The following is a 20,229-nucleotide window of genomic DNA, read 5'->3' on the forward strand; positions in this document are numbered from 1 at the left end:
AAAAAGTCGTCCCTCTAGTTCCCTGATTCCATTGACTGCCACAGGTGTCAAACCAGTGCATGTAGTATCAAGATGCATCCTTGCGTCACATCCCACACAGTGGTACATTTCAGCAGAAGACATCATTGGTTTACGGCATGATTTGCAGCTATGACGTTGATTTGACATGTTTATATGAAACTATTTAATATTGAGCGTAATTGCCATCAGCATCCTCAAGTTCAGATGCAATTTCGCTCAATTTATCCAGAGACTCTGTCCAACTTTCCCAGTCGGGTTTCTCGAGCCACAGCCGCAATTTGACGGCGGTTTTGTCCGATTATTGGGAAAATTGCAACTGGAATATGACCACGTTGTAGTGCTCCGGCGAAGAGTTCCACGTCGTAGTCGCATGTTGTTGTTGTTGTTGTTGTTGGGGATTTACAGCACTGCTTTTGGGATTCTTGGTCCCGGCGTCTTCTCTAAAACAATGTCCACTTGTTTCTGCACGTGATACAATCACAGAATAATTGCCACGTGCACGTTGTCATTTCTGAAAATCTCTCGTTTACAAATTTCCACATCGTGTTTAAAATTCTCGTCTTGAGGCCAATTCGTTTATCAAAATGAATATATGGTTCTAATCGATTTACAATCCTACTGGTTCTGAAAACAAATTCGTTTCTCGCTTTTTTCCGTTCTCACTTTTCGCATCTCAAAAATTTCTGTATTTCTAGCCCGTGTTGTTCGCCTGTTTAACACTATTTCATTTCGTTCATTAGAATCAAGACTGGCAAGAAGTAAGATGTTATTTAGCTGGATGAACATGGGCAGGGGTAAAATGTTTAGCAAGCGTAGTTCGTTGATGTACACTCCCGTTTTATTTCCAGTGATCCAACGGATTACTTTCTTTTGAAATCGCTCCAACTGCAATTGATCCCCCCTCGATATATGTGTACATGAGAGTCCGTATAATAACACTGGGAGTATTAGTGACTTATACAGGCCTAACTTTACAAACGTATTTATCTTTGCTGATAGGTTTCTTCTCAGGAGGTACAGTACTTGGTTTGCCTTCTTTAATCTTGTTTCAATGTGTACCTTCCAACTTAAATCGCCCGACACAAAAATTCCCAGATCTTTCACAACCATCGATGTTCCAAGCACTACACCAAAAAGCATAGAGTTAGCGTCTCCGCCCCTAAAACTTACTTTTGCACATTTATCTAGTGCTAATTCCATTTTGTTTTCAGTTACCCACTGCTGAATTTTGTCCAGATCTTCTTGAATTTCAATTGATGTTTTTTTGATGGAAAGTTGTTTAAGATCATCCGCAAAAATATATGGTTCAGAGAATTTGAGTACTTCAGAGGTAGGTCGTTAATAAAAATGCAAAAGAGCAGTGGTCCTAAAAGTGATCCTTGGGGAACACCACTAGTGACTTCTAAAACTTTTGAGCTGATATTGTCTACTCGTACAAACTGTTTCCTGTTTTTCAAATAGTCATAGAGTACCTCTAACATGCAGCCTCCTATTCCTATAAGTGCAACTTTCTTAAGTAGATCAAAATGCGGAACTTTATCAAAGGCTTTTGCAAAATCAGTGTAGACTGCTACAATTTCTGCGTTTGAGTCATTGTCAAGCGCTTCATATATTTCTTTCAGGAAAGAGAGCATGTTTGTCAAAACTGATCTACCTTTAGTAAAACCGTGTTGATGTTTCGTCAAATACCAGGCAAAGTAAGGGTACAGGTCTTTGTATATACATTTTTCAAGGACTTTGCTGTCAATATTTAATAGCGATACTGGTCGATAGTTGTTCACCATTTTTCGGTCACCTTTTTTGTGAACAGGAGTAACTGCAGCTGTTTTCCATGAATCAGGTATTTTTCGTAGGCGTTTTACGTTTCTCAAAAGTTTGTTCATCGGTTTGAATATATTGCGGTTCGTTTTCTGAAAAAAGCTAGGTGGCAACCCATTTGGGCCGCGTGACTTTGTTACGTCCAGAGTTGATAAAATCTCACTTACTGTCTTTTTCGATATATCAAAATTCGTTAACAAGGGATTTTCAAATTGAATATCTCTAATACTAAAACTTTCTTTAGGATTAAAAACTGAATGAAAGAAGTCGTTTAGCATGTTGACTTGTTCGTTTGGATTTGTGCTTTCAACTTCATCTTTTATGAGTAACTTAGGAAGACTTGTATGTTTATTCAAGTTCTTTAGGTGTTTAAAAATTACATTAGTGTTCCGTGTTCTAAACAATTCCTCTTGGTAGTTTTTCCTGTCCAATTCCGATGATTCAGTTACTAAATTTTCAAACAGTTTAACTTGTTGTCTTCTGTAGTTGGTCGGTTTGAGTATGCATGATTGCCGTTTTGTTTGTAACTTGTTGATCAAATTTGAAGTGCTACTTGTTATCCAAGGTGGAAGTGATTTCCTATGTCTTGTTGTGAGAGGCCCAAAACTCTTTATGGTTTCATCCAAATATTGGGTGTACTCCTCATGCATTTTGTTAATGTTTGTGTGGCATACTGGTTCAAATGGGTTCTCGTTTATAAAATTGTTTATTCCTTCAAAATCGGCATTTCCAAAACTTCTAAAATTTTCCAAGTATGGTTTCGGCTCTGATACCGTGCATTCAATAGACAACATTATGGCATTGTGATCTGAGCAGTCATAAATCTTGGAAACGTTAAAATCTTGTTCGGCACTTGTATAGCAATTCCGATAGAAGGCTACGTCTAGTATGTTCTTCACACATGTTGGGAAATCTATCGCCTGCCTAAAGAGTCCATTTTTAAAAATTTGCAGTATTTGGTTTTCTTCCTCGTCAGTACTGGTGAGGGTATTCCAGTATCTGATGGGAAGTTTCATCAAGTAGATTTCCTGTTACAATGATAAGATCAATGACAGTGCTTCCATTCGTAGATAAAAGGTTTCACCATTGTTCAGTATCATGAATTCATCAAGCAGGATGGGCATATTCTCCTTTGTGTCGCTTCGGTATTCGTGTCTGGCATTTAGGTCTTCAAGTACGATGAGTCCACCAAGTTGATTCCTCTCCACGTACTTGACTGCTGATTTTATCTGGACCAGAAAGGATTTCCTACCTTCTATGTTTTCAGGAGTGATATAGGCAACTCTTCGACTACCAAGCAGACATACTAACCAAACACTGTCGAAGTCCGGGCTTTTCAAATTTCTGGCTCGAGTGTGTAGTACGTCCTGGTTTTTTGAAATGGCAACTCCCTGGATGTTTGCCTTGTTAGAAGATTCGGTTTTGTAATTTTGAGAAGTATCACGGGATAAATATAGTGGGTTCCATATCTTGCAGGAAGGGTAGTAAAATCCAGAAAGGGTAGTAAAAACCTCCCAGGAAGAAGAGTTAAATGCTCCCGTGAGCCCTTCTGATTCTTGGGAATTGCGCTGTAAGATTGTAGCTGTACAATCGTTTCAACTCGGAGCTCTCTGTTCCGAATATTGTTTATAATACTTTTAATCCTCTTCTATCTTGATTGCACGTAATCTTCGTCCGTGAAAATCGTCTGACTTATTTTCGCGGTTTCATGCACGCCCCAATCGAGGATTTGAAATTAATTCCGTCAATCCAAATTGACCTCTCCGAATTCATTCAATTGCATTTTCAGGTCATACTGGTCGAATGTCACAATGATTTGTTCGTATCCAACTTAACGCAAGACAACGTAGATAGTCCTAAATTCTACAGCTGGGGGTTGATTCAATTGTTTGTTCAGTTCTTTTATTTTTTCTTGACTAATCTCACCTTTACGTGAAGCATTATACTAACCACTTCAACCACAGGGAGTCCATCTTCGGTTAAATTTCGGCAATTTACGATTGACCGAATTCGAGAGGAGACACTCATCAGTGAATTAGCTTACTCGGGTCCACTTAGAGTTGAGTTGAAGTTATTGAAATGAGGCGACAGTGAGTTGTTGATAGTGTCGTGTCAAGTAACAAATTCGTCCTTTGGTTCCGCTTCGCTTATATGGGTCAAGATTGACTTCTTCATTTTTGGTGTCCTCTTATGACAATTGAGGCGGGGAAGGATTGAGAAATGAATGAAGCCCTGCCTTATCAAGCTTCTCTTTATGTAGTCTGCTGGAGTATCGAGTGCTCCAAATAAAGAACTTGCGCCAAGGATGATAATTACAGGGCCACCACGGATGCCCTCATCTCATTTAATCTTAAAAGACACTATTTAATAAGATTACCGCTTGGTTGTTATAAATTCAAATCCAATCAACTATCCGACGCATCTAGCATAGAGGTAAAACAACAGCTGTAGAGATGGGAAATGCTAGGGGTTCGAATCTGACCGGGCTCTTTTTTGCAAACTAGTGTTTGTGCTTTTTCGGACTATCGTCCGTCTGTTTTTTTTTGTCGGCTTGGTTCCCGTAGCTCGAAGGATCAGCTTTATTCCAAGTTGCTGTAATCCCCATGCTTGAGACGACAAAGCCCGGGAGTTCGATTCCACTTGAGACCTATTTTTCTGCAATTAGAAGATGTTGCCTAATTTAGATAATTGTCTATGTTTTTTGTCCGCTTATTTCCACAGAAAGGTCTTTTTTTTTGAAAACTTGCCTTCTTTATAACATCCCCACAGGTCTTTGTAGAGTGTAATGGTACAGGCAGTTTTGTTCCGGATATTTTGGGCGTTTCTTGCAATTTAAATGACAAAAACGATATTTTGAAGTTTTTTTTCTACATTTTTTTTGTTAGATTTCAATCATAGTAATTCTTTTTTTTAATCGCAAGTGGCGCGAAACTTGTATTTTTAGTTAAAGAGGATCTATCAGTTAAATTTTGCGTTGAATTATCGTGAATAATATCATGGATAGTAGTGTAACCTAAATTCACTGAATTCTGGTATAAACTTGCATATCTGAACTTATTTTCATTTGGCAATTAATTCATTTGGAAATTTTTTTTATGATTTGTTTCTTTTCAGAATGAATGAAACAGGTGGAAATCATCTCTCAGAACTTGATTCCTTGCTAAACGAGCTGCACAGTGCTACTGCAAACAACGGTATGTATATTCGGTTGTTCGATCATTACATATGATTGACATTCTTTGGCAAATATTCATTGATCATTTTCAGCAAAAATTCTTCGCAATGATAATGCTGCTGATCGGAATCAAATGTTCAAGCCACCCCTGGATAACCTCATAAATGACCTTGAATCTTCAATTAAATTGTGAGTATAAATTTGTGAAAACTCATATATCATAAATGAAAAATATACTATGAACAAACTATGTCACTCTCTTAATCTATCTCAGTAGCTAATTTATGGTTTTTATGCTTGAATCAATTGTAATATAATTGAAACTAATTTGACGTATTCCTGTAGTTTATAACTAAACCAGTACCGATTTTTGTAAATATTTTTTTTCGCTTAAAATGGGTAATCGACTGAGATGATTTCGGCCTATGTTGCGTCGCATGGAGGACGACCCTCGATTGTTTGGGGTATGTCCCAGTTTGAAGCTAATTTGAAAGCTTTTCCAATTGCTTTTGGCTATGTTTTCTTTTCAAACTTTGTTACGACAATAAAGTTTCTGAACAGGTAGTTAGGATGAGCCATCTGCTCTTATGTTTTAACGTAATTTGTCGTTTCTCTTGTATGCAGAAAACTGGTAATGTTTGAATGTTTAATTTTTTCGACATCTAGTAATACAATACCGAATGAATATACAAGTTTTTTTTGACATTAAATACAAAATAGCACATCTACATAGCCATGAAATGAATGGAGGGATAAATAAAAGATCGTTTTTTTATTGATTGAGTGAGAGATATGCCCGATTTTGAAGAGATGAACCCGAATTTGAAGAGATGAGCCCGATATCGAATGGCAAATCGCGCAGTGGAGCCATAAAAGTTAGCACAACTAGAAAGGAGCACTGCAAAAAAGTGCATGTATCAGGACGATGACCTGAATGTTCCGACTGCTTTCAACTTCTAAAGTGTCAGCCCTAAAAGATCCGAATTTCAAGGAGCCTGAATGTCATGTTTTTTCTACGAAAAATGGAAGTTGATAAAATTTCAAAAAAGCTCATTACCCTTGCGACAAGCAAGGATATTGCAATCGGTTATAGACTTTTTTTTCCGTAAACAACTTTGTCCACAGGATCTTCACTTCTAGAGGATCTTTCATCTGAAATGCTCAATCTCTTGAAAATTCTAATAAAAATACTATCACTTAGCTAGTAATTAATTCAAGCCCGTTCAGGTTGTAATTATCTTTTCAAATAAATTTCATTTTTTTGGTTCCTGCTTTTCGTCCTAGTTTCTGTTGGTTCATTTTTCATTTTTTAAACGTTTTTTTTTATCTGGTAGAGTTTTTATTGGCTTACTTTTTTTTAAAGCATGGGTTTTGTTCCAATTTAAACTGTCTTTACTGTAACTGAAACTTCACAAATTTGTAAATTTACCATGTCTGATTTTGAGAGTTTTTTTTTCATTTTTTCAAAATACTCAAACAGCTTCAGTTTCTAATATACCGACTTAGTCAACTTATTTTGCGTAATTTGTTTCACTTTTGATGGGTCATAAAAATTTAAATTTATGAAATTTTTTATGACAACAGTTTGGTTCGGCTCAACAGGTTTGGACCCAAAGTTTGTCCTCTTTGTTGTACTTCGGTAAATGATTAACATCTTTTAAGGACGGTATATTATTTTCATCTGATAGAAGTATGAAGTTATCAAATGTTTTTTCAAGTAATTTTATCCAACATAATTTTTCAGAAAATTTTTCTAACTTCTGTTTTTTTCCATTCTCTGTTTTGTAGCGCAATTTGTTTTTTTTTTGCGTCGCAATTGTTGCGAAGCTCCGCGTCGCCTCTGTGTCATTTTCTTAAAGCAACTTCCCCCCCCCCCCCCCCCCCCACACACAAGCTCAGCTGCACAATCTTCCCAATTGTATTTTGGCTATTTTTGGAACACCACAGTGCAGATTTTGCGCTAATGATAATAGTTTGATAAGCAAGGGTATTGTAACCGGATATGCGCTGACAACCATCATAGACCATGATTTACGCTAGCAAGCGGCGCGTAGTGTCGTGTCATTTAACGAAGTCCACTTTTGTCCAACCCAAGTCATATTAAAAGTGCTCATTTATCAAAGGCACTATTAGTTTGAATTACAGAGAGATGTTAAAAAAGACTCACCCTTGCCACTATCCTTATACCGTGAAATGCACGTTGTTTTTATATTTGTCGACATAAACAAAGGCAGATACAACATCGAGTGGGAATCTTTTGTTCAAAGCTTATGCAAATAGGAAAAAAACACGAAAGCGCAGGAAATGAAATTTTAAAACGCGAAATTCGTTGAAGCAAAAACAAGAACACGACTTCTCGACAAGAGGTACATTCTTAGCAAATGCAGTAGGTAAAATATTGAGTTTAGTTTTGTGTACAAAAAGTTTTTTGCGAATAAGTTTAATCTGAAAGACATTGGCTCATAGAGAATGGAATGTTTGTCAAAACTCAATTGTATTTTGGTAAAAACTGGAATTAGAGAACGACACATCCCTTGGGGGCTACCCCAAGTTTTTTTATTATTACATATGCGAAGCGTTGCGTTTTATTACAATTTTTTTGGAACCAAGTCGCAAATAAAAGTGCTCTTTTGGTGCAACTGTTGGTATATTTCAACTTAATCATATTTAAGCCTATTTCAGCATAGGCAATTTAATAACATATTTTGTTGCTTTTTTTGGCTAGTGTCAGGTCCTGTTTGAGAAATCAGGTATTTTGAAAATGTATGAGATTTGTTTTTTTGTTCTTTTGCGGCGCTTTGGAAACTTTTTGCAGAAATTTCAATTTTTCTCAAAACTACTGCACTGTTTTTCAAAAAAAACCTTTGCAATGGACAAACCGGCTGCTCTTCATTATGCCTGCATATTTCGCTTCTCTTTTCATTTTACCCCACGTTCTACTCTGTTCGAAAGTGTCAGTAGGGGGATTTTTCAATTTCTCAAATATCAATTGCACAAATCTGATATGAAGGTTTCAATCTTGGGATCTCAGCTTCTCAAGCGGGTATTCCATAAAATTGGTGGAAAAAAGTTTTAAATTTTGACTAATTTTTAAAAGTTTTTCAAAAACAACCCTTCCAAATCGGAGATTAAGGTTTTAACCGAAGTACTAAAAAAAGTTATGTCAATTGTTTCCCGAGCTAGCGGCTTTATCAGTACAGTATATCATAAATTTTTAAAGCAGGTGTATCCAGTATTAGCTGGGCCACTAGTTCACTAGTTTACTTCCAAGTGACCGTGGCGCTTATTGGAGGACGTGAGTGACGCTCCTAATAATCAGGTTGGAGAAATCCGGAACCTTGAAATAGTTCTATTTTGTTTTTGCTCGAATCTTCGCTACTTTATTGGTGGCTAGTATTATTAAAATTGCAAGCGGTCTTGGAGCAGATGAGAGAAAGTGATACTCTCAATCTCAACAAAAAAAAATTCATGGTGTTTTTTTAATATTTTCCTTATTTTACTTTGTTTCGCCTTTTTAGAGCTCTATTTTGCATTTTCCTGGCTTGTGTTTGCAAAGCGCAGCTTCGCCTCTGTGTAAATTTGATGGAACTGCTCTGTTATAGTATTTTTGAGACCATATCAGTAGCAGCTTTGCTAATGTGAGAATGCTAGCTGTTTATAGTCAGTTTAAAAAAATTCGCATTATTAAAAGTTGCAACCAGTTCTTTTTAAGAGATTTATTAAGAGTCGATGAACGTAGTTTAGACTGTTTTATAAGTCGCGAATGTTTTTTCGATTTTTTTCAGAAAATCTTAAAATTTGTTCTGGCTCAAGTTTACTTTTTCGCGGTTTGACTTTTGAATTATTTTTAAGTTTAGTTTTTTCTTTTGTTAAAAGGAAGGTAAACTCCACTATCAAACAGCAAAATTGTAAAGGTCACGAAAAACGTAATTGACTTTTAGTTTCGAAAGTGGAATTGAACTTTCAGATTTCCTAGCGAAAGAAAAGTTTACTTATTGATCCAATTTTCTCATTTGGGTTAATGTTATGGAATATGCCAAAGTCTAAGGCTTTTGTCAGATCACTATATCTCGCCAAGTACAAAAAACGCCACTAGTTCGAAAACAAACTTTTAATGTATTTTTTAAGAATATGGCGGAAAATTCTTGACCATTTGCGTAGAAACCGGCTATCCTTGTTTTGAAATAGTTTTCAGTAATAATGACGCCCTGATCATGCAAGTGAAACCCATGAAAGAAGCTGCTTCGTTCATGAAAGAAGCTGCTTCGTTTTCTGGTCGTCTGATTATAACAATCAATTTAATTGCAATGGAAAAATCAAGAAAATTAAAATCTTCAAAATTCTATAGCTCTTGCCATTGTGGTTTTGAAAACTTGGCAAATGAAATCACCGTCAACTCATTCTTGTTTTTTTTTGTGACAGCAATAGAAATGGCAATGTTTTGATTGAGAGGTTTAATCAGATCCTCGAGTTGACTGATAAAAATACCCCTCGTAGACATGTTATTTTTCTCCTTTGGTTTTATCTATTTTATCAAACAAGTTTACTTTTCTTCCTTTGAGAAAAGTTAGAAGCAAGGAAATGTTGATTCTGATCATTGTGTTGTTTTAGAAATGAAACGCGTGGTGTGCGCTCTTCTACATCTTACGATGGAAGAGTCCACCAGCAGCCCCAACCGCAGTCAAGTGATAGGAGATACATGCAAGAAACAAACATAGACGATGTTGCACCCAATCAAGTGAGCATGCTGTTTTTTCTTTATATCAGACCGAAACTTGGTGTCGCGATAGTTAGAAAACCCCAAATTGCAAAATCATTTCTGGGTGGGTGCTGAATTTCAATTAGGTTTTAGACAGGGTGTTGTTTAGAGCTGAAGTGTGTTGTTTTTATCTTTTTTTTTGTTTAAAAAAATGGCACTTGCTAGATAGTGTTTTTTTTTTTCATATCTAATTTTTGAGTTTACATTGGTTACATGTAAACCCAAGCAAGATGACACAAACATTTAAACACAACTTAAAAAATACCAGCTATATCAGCTGGGCTGAGTCGACGTTTTTTCCAATCATGTGGCTCTGACAACGGTTGTTAGTTCAAGCCCCGGCAGGAGCTTTACTTTTTAACAAATTGCTTATCGTTTGTGGCAATCTTGTAATTTTTTGATCAACATGTTTCTAAAACTGTCAATCTTTTTTTTCAGGGCAGATTTTCAGCGCCAGCGGGTGCTCAAGATGACACCGAAGAAATTTACGATATAGCCACAATCTCAAATTCTAAACATCATGCAAATCCTGAGGACATTTATGACAACGCAATATATGATACAAATTACTATGTGTCTGAAAACGTCGAATCTTCAGAAGCGAATAGAAATTCAGAGGCGCCTGTTAGCGAAGTAGTTTCTGTTCAGAGCGAGTTTACTAAAGAGCGAGTTTACTCGGAGCAAACAAACCACTCAGAGAAAACGGTTTCTAACTCAAATCAAAATCAGCCACCGTCAGCTAAGTCTAGATTATCGCGCGGTGATATGGAACCAGCAATGAATCAATCAAAATTAGTAGATGGTTTTCCAGTTAATGGCGATTTCCAGGAATGCTACGATGCCGTGACTCAAAAAATGGCTTCAATGGGAGTACATGCACCCAGTAAAGGAACGTGTGAAAAATGTGGAATGACTATTCATGGACAGGTTAGTTAGTTTAATTAATTTTAAAATCAATTCATTACATCTAAAGATTAATAATTGTTGAATTACTCACAAATAGTGTGTCCAACTGAATTCTTTTTGTCTGTTTTTCAGTTTCAGTTAAAGTTACAGTTCTGATTTTCCGGGTCTTTCCATTTCAGTTACAGTTACAGTTTTTACAGTTTTTTTCTTTCAGTTTCAGTTACAGTTTCAGTTGAAGCTTTCAGTTGGAAAAATTGAATCAAACAACATGTTGAATTTGAAAACAAAACTTACAAAGAAACAAAAACTTAACGAGTTCAATCAAAAGTCAAGTCATTCAATCAAGTCACGGTTACTCGTAATCATTGTTCTTTCACGGAGCCCAGTGTTCGACAGCACTCTAAGTCTTCCTTCCGCTTGGATGGCTGCTCCCGAAAAAAGTCTTTCAACTCCGACTCCAGCGCCGCTGAAACACAGGTTCGCAAGCGCAAACTGAGACAACTCAGGAACAGTAGATAGTCTGTCGCGCCAAAACTTGTGAAGGTCTTCCGAGTGATGTTTGAGATCAATGTCAAATCCCGGTTTCATGTGTTCGTAAGTAGAGATATTCGCGCAATAGCTCTCAAACTGGGCCGAAAGCTTAACGGCTATTTCTTCGGGTTGCGATGCAGATGGAGGTGGAGTGAACAAACTCGGAAAGTTTTCTTCTTCGTCAGATCTGTCTTCGTAGAAATCAGACCATAGCATCTCGGAGTGTCTTGTGTCATCCTTCTTTTCTGCTGTTTCTTTGACTTCGAGTTGCTTTTGCCATTCAGGGTGCTTCTTTTTGAGGTGCAGTTTGAGGTTGGTAGGACCATGCTTCACCAGACTTGTGAACTCGCAGTCGTCGTCCGTACATCTGTACGCTGTCTTGCTCTCATCTATAACAAAGTATTGATGCACCGGGTTGCTACGCTTGCGACCAGTTGTTGTTGCTGCCATCTCGTTCTGGAAACGTATGAATTGCGTCAAGTATTTATACTAAGCTATCTGCAACTGAAACTGTAACTGTAACTGAAACTCTAACTGAAACAAGGACCGGAGTTGGTTTCAGTTACAGTTTCAGTTACAGTTCAAAACATCCGGCTGTTTCAGTTACAGTTTCAGTTGATCAAAACCATTTCAGTTGTGCAGTAACAGTTTCAGTTACAGTTTTCAATTCAGTTACAGTTGGACACACTACTCACAAATAAGTTTGAGGGTTTTCCGAAGAATGTTCTAAATGCTTTGCCGCAGCAATTTATTAACTAATCCAAAAATATCGTTTGAATCAATCACTAATGTGTTGCACCGATAATAGACCGAACTGCGCTCTTATTTAAATTTGAAGGATAAAATTTTTAATTTTAAGTTTGAATAAATCAAATAGTTAATCTATTATATATTTAAATGCGGGCTTCACTATCTCGCCATGTTTAAGCTTTTTCAACGTATTATTTTTGCATGTTTAATCTATATCGTATATTGCAATGGTTAAGAATTTTTTTTCGATTTTCCAATTTGATTTTAGTGGTTATTTTACCGAGTTTAAATTAAGCAGCCCAATACCGAATTAGGGGTTGCGAATTTGGCCTTCAATTTTGAATGCCCGAATCATTTTAGTTAACAAGATAAGACGATTTTTGAGATCTTTTCATAAATTTTCAGAAATTTCAAATAACAAAATAATTTACAAAACTTGAAGTTCCCAACCCGGTAGTTGGGTACTGTTAGAGTACTATCAAGGATTGCGAATCTTGGCTGCAAATATGACTGCTCAATTCTTTGTAGTTTTCGAGATATGACGTTTTTTGTGATTTTTTCAAAAATTTTCAGAAAACTTAAATTATTATTATTTTTTGAAAATCTGAAGTTCCAAATTCTGTAATTAGGGCCTGTCAGAGTACTCTCAAAGATTGCGAATCTTGCCTCCAAGTATGACTGCTCAATTCTTCGTAGTTTTCGAGATATGATGTTTTTGTGATTTTTTCAAAAATTTTCAGAAAACTTCAATCATTGATTTATGAAAATCTGAAATTCCCAACCCTGTAGTTGGGTACTGTTCGAGTACTATCAAAAGTTTCGAATCGTGCCTCCAAGTATGACTGCTCAATTCTTTGTAGTTTTCGAGATATGATGTTTTTGTGATTTTTTCAAAAATTTTCAGAAAACTTCAATCATTATGATTTTTAAAAGTCTGAAATTCCCAACCCTGTACCTGGGTACTGTCAGAGTACTATCAAACATTGCGAATCTTGCCTCCAAGTCTGACTGCTCATTTTATTGTAGTTTTCGAGATATGGCGTTTTTTGTGATTTTTTCAAAAATTTTCAGAAAACTTCAATTATTACAATTTTTTAAAAATTTGAAATTCCCAAACCTGTAGTTGGGCATTCTCAGAGTACTATCAGGGGTTGCGAATCTTGCGTCCAATTATGACTGCTCAAATCCTTGTAGTTTTCGAGATATGACGATTTTTGTGGTTTTTCAAAAAATTTTCAGAAAACTTATAATAATTTTTTTTCGCAAAATCTGAAATTCTCAACCCTGTAGTTGGGTCCTGTCAGAGTACTCTCAATGATTGCGAATCTTGCCTCCAAATATGACCGCTCAATTCTCTGTAGTTCTCGAGATACGATGTTTTTGTGATTTTTTCGAAAATTTTCAGAAAACTTCAATTATGATTTTTTCAAAAATCTGAATTTCCCAACCCTGTAGTTGGGTATTCTCAGAGTACTATCAAGGATTGCGAATCTTGCGTCCAATTATGGCTGCTCAAATCATTGTAGTTTTCGAGATATGACGATTTTTGTGATTTTTCAAAAATTTTCAGAAAACTCAAATTATGATTATTTTTTAAAAATCTGAAGTTCCCAACCCTGTAGTTAGGTCCTGTTAGAGTACTATCAAGGATTGCGAATCTTGCCTCCAAGTATGACTGCTCAATTCTTTTCGAGTTGTGACGTTTTTTGTGATTTTTTCAAAATTTTCGGAAAGTTTAAATTAATTATTTTTCAAAATTTGAAATTCCCAACGCTATAGTTCGGTGTTGGCAGGCTACTCTAAAGTGTTGCAAATCTTGCCACATGCGACTGCTAAACGCGACTTCTCAAATGCTTTTATTTTCCGGGATGTGACGTTTTTTGTTTTTTTGAAAGTTTCTCGAATTTATCTACAAAGAAATTCAAAAAATTTGAAACTACTAGCTTGATGAAGATACAGCCTTATTGTCAGCGTACACCCAGGCGTCTCAAATCTTGCCTCTTAATATGAATGCTCAAGTCCTTTTAGTTTCCGAGATAAGACTTTTTTTAATTTTTTTTTCGGGAAATTTCTCCAGAGGCCCATTAAGTTTTCGAGATGACGCTTTTAAAATGGGAATAAAAAAAATTAAAAAGTTCGAAATTACCAACCCTGTAATTGGGTGCAGTCAGAGTACACTAAAAGTTTGCAGATGTTGTTTCCAATATATGCGGTTTTTCATGAGTTGTCGGAAAATTTCGAAGCACCGGAGGTGCGTTAAACGCTAGTCTTAATTTAAAGTTGCGAGTTCTTAATAATTAATCTGGTCTTAACTTTTGGAATTGTTCAGATAGTGACTGCACTGGGAAAGCTGTGGCACCCGCCCTGTTTCTCATGTGTGTTATGTGTGAGACAACTGGCCGGGGAGACTGACTTCTTTGACAGACATGGGGAGGCCTTCTGTGAGTCTTGCTACCAAAAGAGCTTCGCGCCCAAATGCCACCAGTGCAATCAGCCAATCATAGATGTTAGTTTGGTTTGGGATTTTACACCTAATGCGGGAGATTTTTGAAAGTGGTTTTATGGTACTTTCATTTGAAATGGCATTTTTATTGAATTTGGCCAATTTGTTACATTCGTAGAACGATTAATTTTTGATAGCTTTACTTTTCATAGCCGTATTTTTATAATGACCGACCGTTGAAAATAGGGATAAACTTTGTATTCGGCTGTTTTTTGTTCGTCTTGAAGAGTAATGAACGTAGTGAGTACTATTATATAGGTCTTGCTGATTTTTTTGTTTTTTTTTCAGGAAAAAGTCTCAAAATTTGCTCACGCTCAATTTTGATTTTTCATGGTTTGAGTTGTGATTTCTTTTTAGTTCAGTGCATTTCGATTGTTAAAAGGAAGGCAAACTCCACTATCAAACAGCAAAAATGTAAAGGGCACGAAAAACGTGATCCGCTTCCAATTTCGAAAATGGAAGTAAATAATCAGATTTCCCAGTGAAATAAAAGTTCTACCTATTGATCCAGTGTCCATCATAAATTGTTCTACAAATTCAAAGAGCTTTAAAGCCATCTATTTTTTTCTTCGAAGTTCAAACGTTTAAGTTTTTTGAAAAAAAAGTAAGTTTTTGTTTCAGTTTCCTTGCGTTCATTACTCTTTTCCAACTGTCAGTTGGCTATGTTTTTTTGTTTTCGATGCAAAATCAGGTACCACAAATAATCATCGGAATGGGTCGAGATTCGAACGACCTTAAATCGACTATCTTTGTTTTTAATTGTAGGTGTTGTGAAAAGTCTGGATACGCTCTGAAAAGGAAAGAAAACGCAAATGGAACGACCTTAGTCAGAGAAAATATCAAAATTTATCAAGATTTTTTAAGTTAGAATAAGAGTACAAAATGGTTATTCTGCTCATAAACGAAATAGGCAATGGAAACTGAATTTGTTTGTTTTTCAGACGTTCGTTTCGGCTCTGGACCAGAACTGGCACCCAGAGTGTTTTGCGTGCAGTCGCTGCAGCCTGAAACTGGGCGAAGGAGAGGTGACTTACCATGAAGGAGTAGATGGTAAAGTGTATTGTGGCAACTGCTACTCACACTTCTGTGCACCCAAGTGTCGGGGCACTAAGTGTGGTGGCCAAAGCATAGACAGACAGTTCATATCCGCACTTGGAGGCCAGTGGCATCCAGAATGTTTCGTGTGTGCGGTAAGAAGTTTTATTTTTTTGGTTTTGCTTGCACTGATTTTTAGGGTAGATTTTCAGCAGGCATAGTACATGTATTTATATATCTCCTCCTGCATCTGAATCATATCAATTTTTTTACGCATAATTAGTTTTTAAATCAGCTCAAATGTGCGTAGGATTGTTTTTTTTCAAGAGAATTAAGTTAATTCTTTCTTTTTTCTTTTTTTTCCTGTTGTGTCGTTCTTTCGGAAATGTTAGTTTTATAAAGTTGAATCAGATTGTTGCATAATTTTTCTTTGGTTTCACCGCAAGTGTTTGGGCTAATCTGTACGGTCAATCAATTTGCCGAATAGACTGAACCACACTTGAATCTGAAAACATTCTCTACTATTACCCTTAAATGGATAGCACTGTTTTCCACTAATCAATTTTTGACCGACTTCAATTTTTCTGAAGCTGCTTTTAGCGCCGTTTTATACTGATTGGAGAGCGAATGCACAGGTGTTATGCTACTAATAGTTAATGTTCATGAAGCTCATAAAAGACGTTATCTAAACAGTTTGTTGTGATAAAAAAGTTTTCAGGAGTGTGAGTGTGAGTTCTCTAGCAGTGGCAACTTCTTCGAGTTCGAGGGCAAGCCCTACTGTGAAACCCACTACCACAAGAAGAGGGGATCCTTATGCCATAGGTGTGCTCACCCAATCACCGGCAGGTAAGAAATGCTAAGAAATTTTTGATCGATTTTTTTAAAAACTTTTTTTTTCGAAAACTGCTCAGTCAAATCTGAGATGAAGATTTCAACTGAAAGAGCAAGTAATAGTTTTCTCTTTTAAATAAGCTTTTGATCCATTTACTTAAGCAGAGAATTACCTACTTAAGCAGTACAATATATGATTAAAATATTACAACAGTTAGATTCAGCATTAGCTGCTGCTTTATTGGTGGCTAGCGTTCGTAAAATTACAAGCGGCCGTCGAGCACCTGTGAGAAACTGATACTCTTAGTATCAAAAAAAGTTCTAAGTGCTTTTTAAATCGTATCCTTGTATCACTTTGTTTTGCCTGTTAGAGCTCTTTTTTGCATTTTCCTCGCTTGTGTTTTGCATGGAACTGTTTCTTTATAGTAATTTTTGGGACCATATCAAAAGCAGCTTTGCTGATGTGAGAATACTAGCTGTTTATAGTCAGTTTAAAAAAGTTTCTATTATTAAAAAGTTTCAACCAGTTCCAAGTAAGAGATTTATTAAGAGTCGATGAACGTAGTTCAGACTCTTTTATAGGTCGCGATGATTTTTTTTTTCATCAGGAAAAGTCTTAGTTTGTTCAGGCTCAAGTTTGCTTTTTCGCGGTTTGACTTATGATTTCTTTTCAAGTTCAGTTCGTTTCCTTTGTTAAAAGAAAGACAAACTACGCTATCGAAGTAAAAGTATAAAATTCACGAAAAACCCTTTCGACTTCTAGTTTCGAAAGTGGAATTTGATTTTCAGATTTTCCAAAGGAATTAAAAATTTACCTATTGATCCAGTTTTCTCAAATTGTAGTAATATAATAAAAAGTGTGTCAATGTTAAATTGTATTTGAAGTTCAGAGAGCTTGAAAGGCATCTATTTTTCTTTGAAATTCGAAGTTTTTTTCTGTTTTCTTGCATTCATTGACTCTTTTTCAACTGTCTGTTGGCCATGTTAATTGATTGTAACCGTTCATTTATGTTAAGGCTATTCTGAGCCATGATTATATGCTGCTATCTGATGCTCATATTCAGTAGTTTGTTTTACTGCCTTTTAAGCATCTAAAGATCCTGGCTAATCTTGTTTGTGAAGACCTACAAACTTTTTTTGCTTGTATTAGTAGCCATTACTCCTAATACTTGGAGGTACATAGCATAACGACAAGGCGTTCACTTTGAGAGCTTCAGATCGTTTTTTCGATCCCCTGCTATGCATTGATAGTGTGTGATACAACTAGCTTCAAGTCTAAAACAGTTTGGACGATTCGGCTGCAATAGTGTTAAAACGTAAAAGCTCCTGACGCATAAAAATGACCTTGAGTTGTAATTAAGAGCTTCTTTAAAAAAATAACTGCAGTTGAATAATAATACAAACGGATTATGCTTAGTCAGGACTGATAGCCTTTCAAAGATCCTCTGCGCATGGCAGAAACCTCAATTATTTATTACCCTTGGGAAACGCAAGGGTATTGCAATTGGGTACTAGACAGAATGTCCGTTTTAATAGGAATGGTAAATATCACTTCTGACATGTTCAAACTCTAGAAATTTGAAGAAAACTACCATAATTTAAGTTGTAATTAGGTTAGGTGAAGACTGTTTCAGGTTGTAATTAATTTTACAAAAAAAAATTATCAAATTTGTTTTCGATTCGTGTTTTTGTCCTAGTATCCTGTTGGTTCATTTTTCGTTTTTTTAAACGGAGTTTTTTTATCCTGTAGGTTTTTTATTGGTTTTTGTTTCAAATTGAACAGGTTTTTTTCGTTCAGTAATTTGTTAATTTACACGTCTGATTTTGCGTAATTTTTTTTTCATTTAAAAAAAATATTTGAGCAGATTGTCATTTCGGTCTAGTCAACTTATATTGCCTTATTTTAAGGGCAAAATTTATTCGTATAGAATTGTCCTCCAGTATCACGCATGTGCTCGACCCAAAACTTGTCGCCTTTACTGCCGTTCGGTTAATGATTTCCAATTGTTTTTGAGGCTGTTTATGAATTTTATCCAATACAACCATGAAGTTTTTGTAGCTGTAGTTTTTCCAAGTTTTGCAAGTTATATTTTCAGGTAATTTTCTCACTTAATTTTTCAGAATTTTTTGTTACTGCCTTTTTTCCACTGAATATATTGTAGCGCAATTCGAAGTTTTTAAGCTAATTCAATACTAATTTTTGTGTTCTGTTACAGGTTTTCATCAAAATGAGTTTCAGTTTGAATTAAACGTTTGAACATTTCGGGTCTTGTTTGTTTTTGGCATTTTGTCAATTGTTTTAAGAATCGATGGCTTTGCGTATCGCAAGTGATGGGAAGCTCAGCTTCGCCTCTGAGTTATTAGTAGTATTAAAGCTCTTGACAGGAGTTATGACAGTTAGGTTAATTATGAATGATCAGCAGTTTATAACTAACTGTTAACTGTTACGATTTTTGCGGTTCAGCGACAAATTTATTTGCGAGTCAACGATTTAATTTTGTGTAGATGCATCACGGCGATGGGCGGGAAGAGGTTTCACCCAGAACACTTCGTCTGCGTGTTCTGCATGAAACAACTCAACAAAGGAACCTTCAAGGAATACAAACAGCAACCATACTGTCATCCCTGTTTTGTAAAGCTATTTGGCGGACACTAATAACTATTTAATTGGCCTTGCTGGTCGTTGATAGAATCCAATATCTGGCTTATCGATTAAAATGTTTCAAAAAGCACTCTGTTACATCCTCTTCAAGAGTGTGAGAATAAGCTAATTGACAAATCTGATGGTATAGAAATATCATTTAGAAAGAAGACTCAATAGCCATTTAGAAAAGACATCTAGAATCAAGTACGACATAGCCTGGGTGTGAAAGTGAAATATCGGTGTACCTAATCCGAGTCGGGCCAGATATTGTTATGCTTTCCTTGTCGTTGAACACGAATGAAAATAAAGTTTCGGTTTATTTGAAATTTGTATTTCAATTTAGAAAAAAAACAAGTTGTGGGTGCAGATTTTTATAATTTTACGTAGGTTATTATGATTTTTTTTTCAAGTTAATTTTGAATACTTAAAAACCATTTTCATTATTGCCGTCTTGCCATATATTTTCTGCAAAAGCTAACATTTCATAACTTAAATTTTATCTATTCTGTGCTTGCTCTGAAACCGTATTTTAGTTCTAAAAGTATTTTAATTTCTGATTTCATTTGATGACTTGAATATTTTCAATGACATGTTTTGTCGTCCAAAACTCAAACCATTATTTTATCTATTATTTGCAATTACTGATCAGTATTACAAAGTTTATTTTGACCGGTACCAGTAACATGTTGAAAAATAACCTTAAATCCTTCAGTGTTATAGATTTTAACATTTCTTGGCGTAGCCGCCCACCTAGCTTCTTAAGACTTGAATGAGCGGATAAATTATACAAATTAGTTCTTTTTCTCTCTAAGATTCACTTCAATTTTATTTACAATTTACGTGGGCTGTTGTTTTTTTTTCTGGGTTATTAGATTTTTTTTACTTCTCCACATTAGTTGTCTATCAGACGAGGTTTCGAAGTGCATATCTTCCTTTTATGTTTGCATTAGAAGTAGCTTGAGTTTGTAGTATTTGTTAAATGCTCTCAATGTCCTCGTAAAACTAAATAACAATTTTGAAATTTTAATTTTTAATTTAACTGTAAAATAATTTGATTTGAATTAATTATTTGATTGTATGTGTTCAGACTAACTTTGTTAAAAACACTCTAAATTGATGATAATTTAGTTTTATAAGCTTGTTTTTGTACAGGAGATGTGACGGGAACTTTTGTTAACACTATATTTTTTTATGTGTTTCAGTGTCAAAGAACACAGTGAACACTCTTATATAGGCCGAGATGTATTTCTGATAAT

At 35.6% G+C, this 20,229-nt stretch overlaps 1 protein-coding gene across 1 annotated transcript; it reads left to right on the forward strand.

Annotated features, from left to right (window-relative positions):
• The first annotated feature begins 4,954 nt into the window (after positions 1 to 4,954).
• Positions 4,955 to 20,114, forward strand: LOC134847705 (leupaxin-like). Its single transcript, XM_063864880.1, has 8 exons — positions 4,955 to 5,033; positions 5,107 to 5,203; positions 9,626 to 9,752; positions 10,212 to 10,700; positions 14,290 to 14,466; positions 15,405 to 15,653; positions 16,217 to 16,344; positions 18,835 to 20,114. Exons 1-8 carry the CDS (start codon positions 4,955 to 4,957, stop codon positions 18,983 to 18,985), a joined length of 1,497 nt encoding a protein of 498 aa, XP_063720950.1. The 3' UTR covers positions 18,986 to 20,114.
• The last annotated feature ends 115 nt before the right edge of the window (positions 20,115 to 20,229 follow it).

Source organism: Symsagittifera roscoffensis, chromosome 6 (genome assembly GCF_963678635.1).
Source record: "Symsagittifera roscoffensis chromosome 6, txSymRosc1.1, whole genome shotgun sequence".
Lineage (NCBI taxonomy): Eukaryota > Metazoa > Xenacoelomorpha > Acoela > Convolutidae > Symsagittifera > Symsagittifera roscoffensis.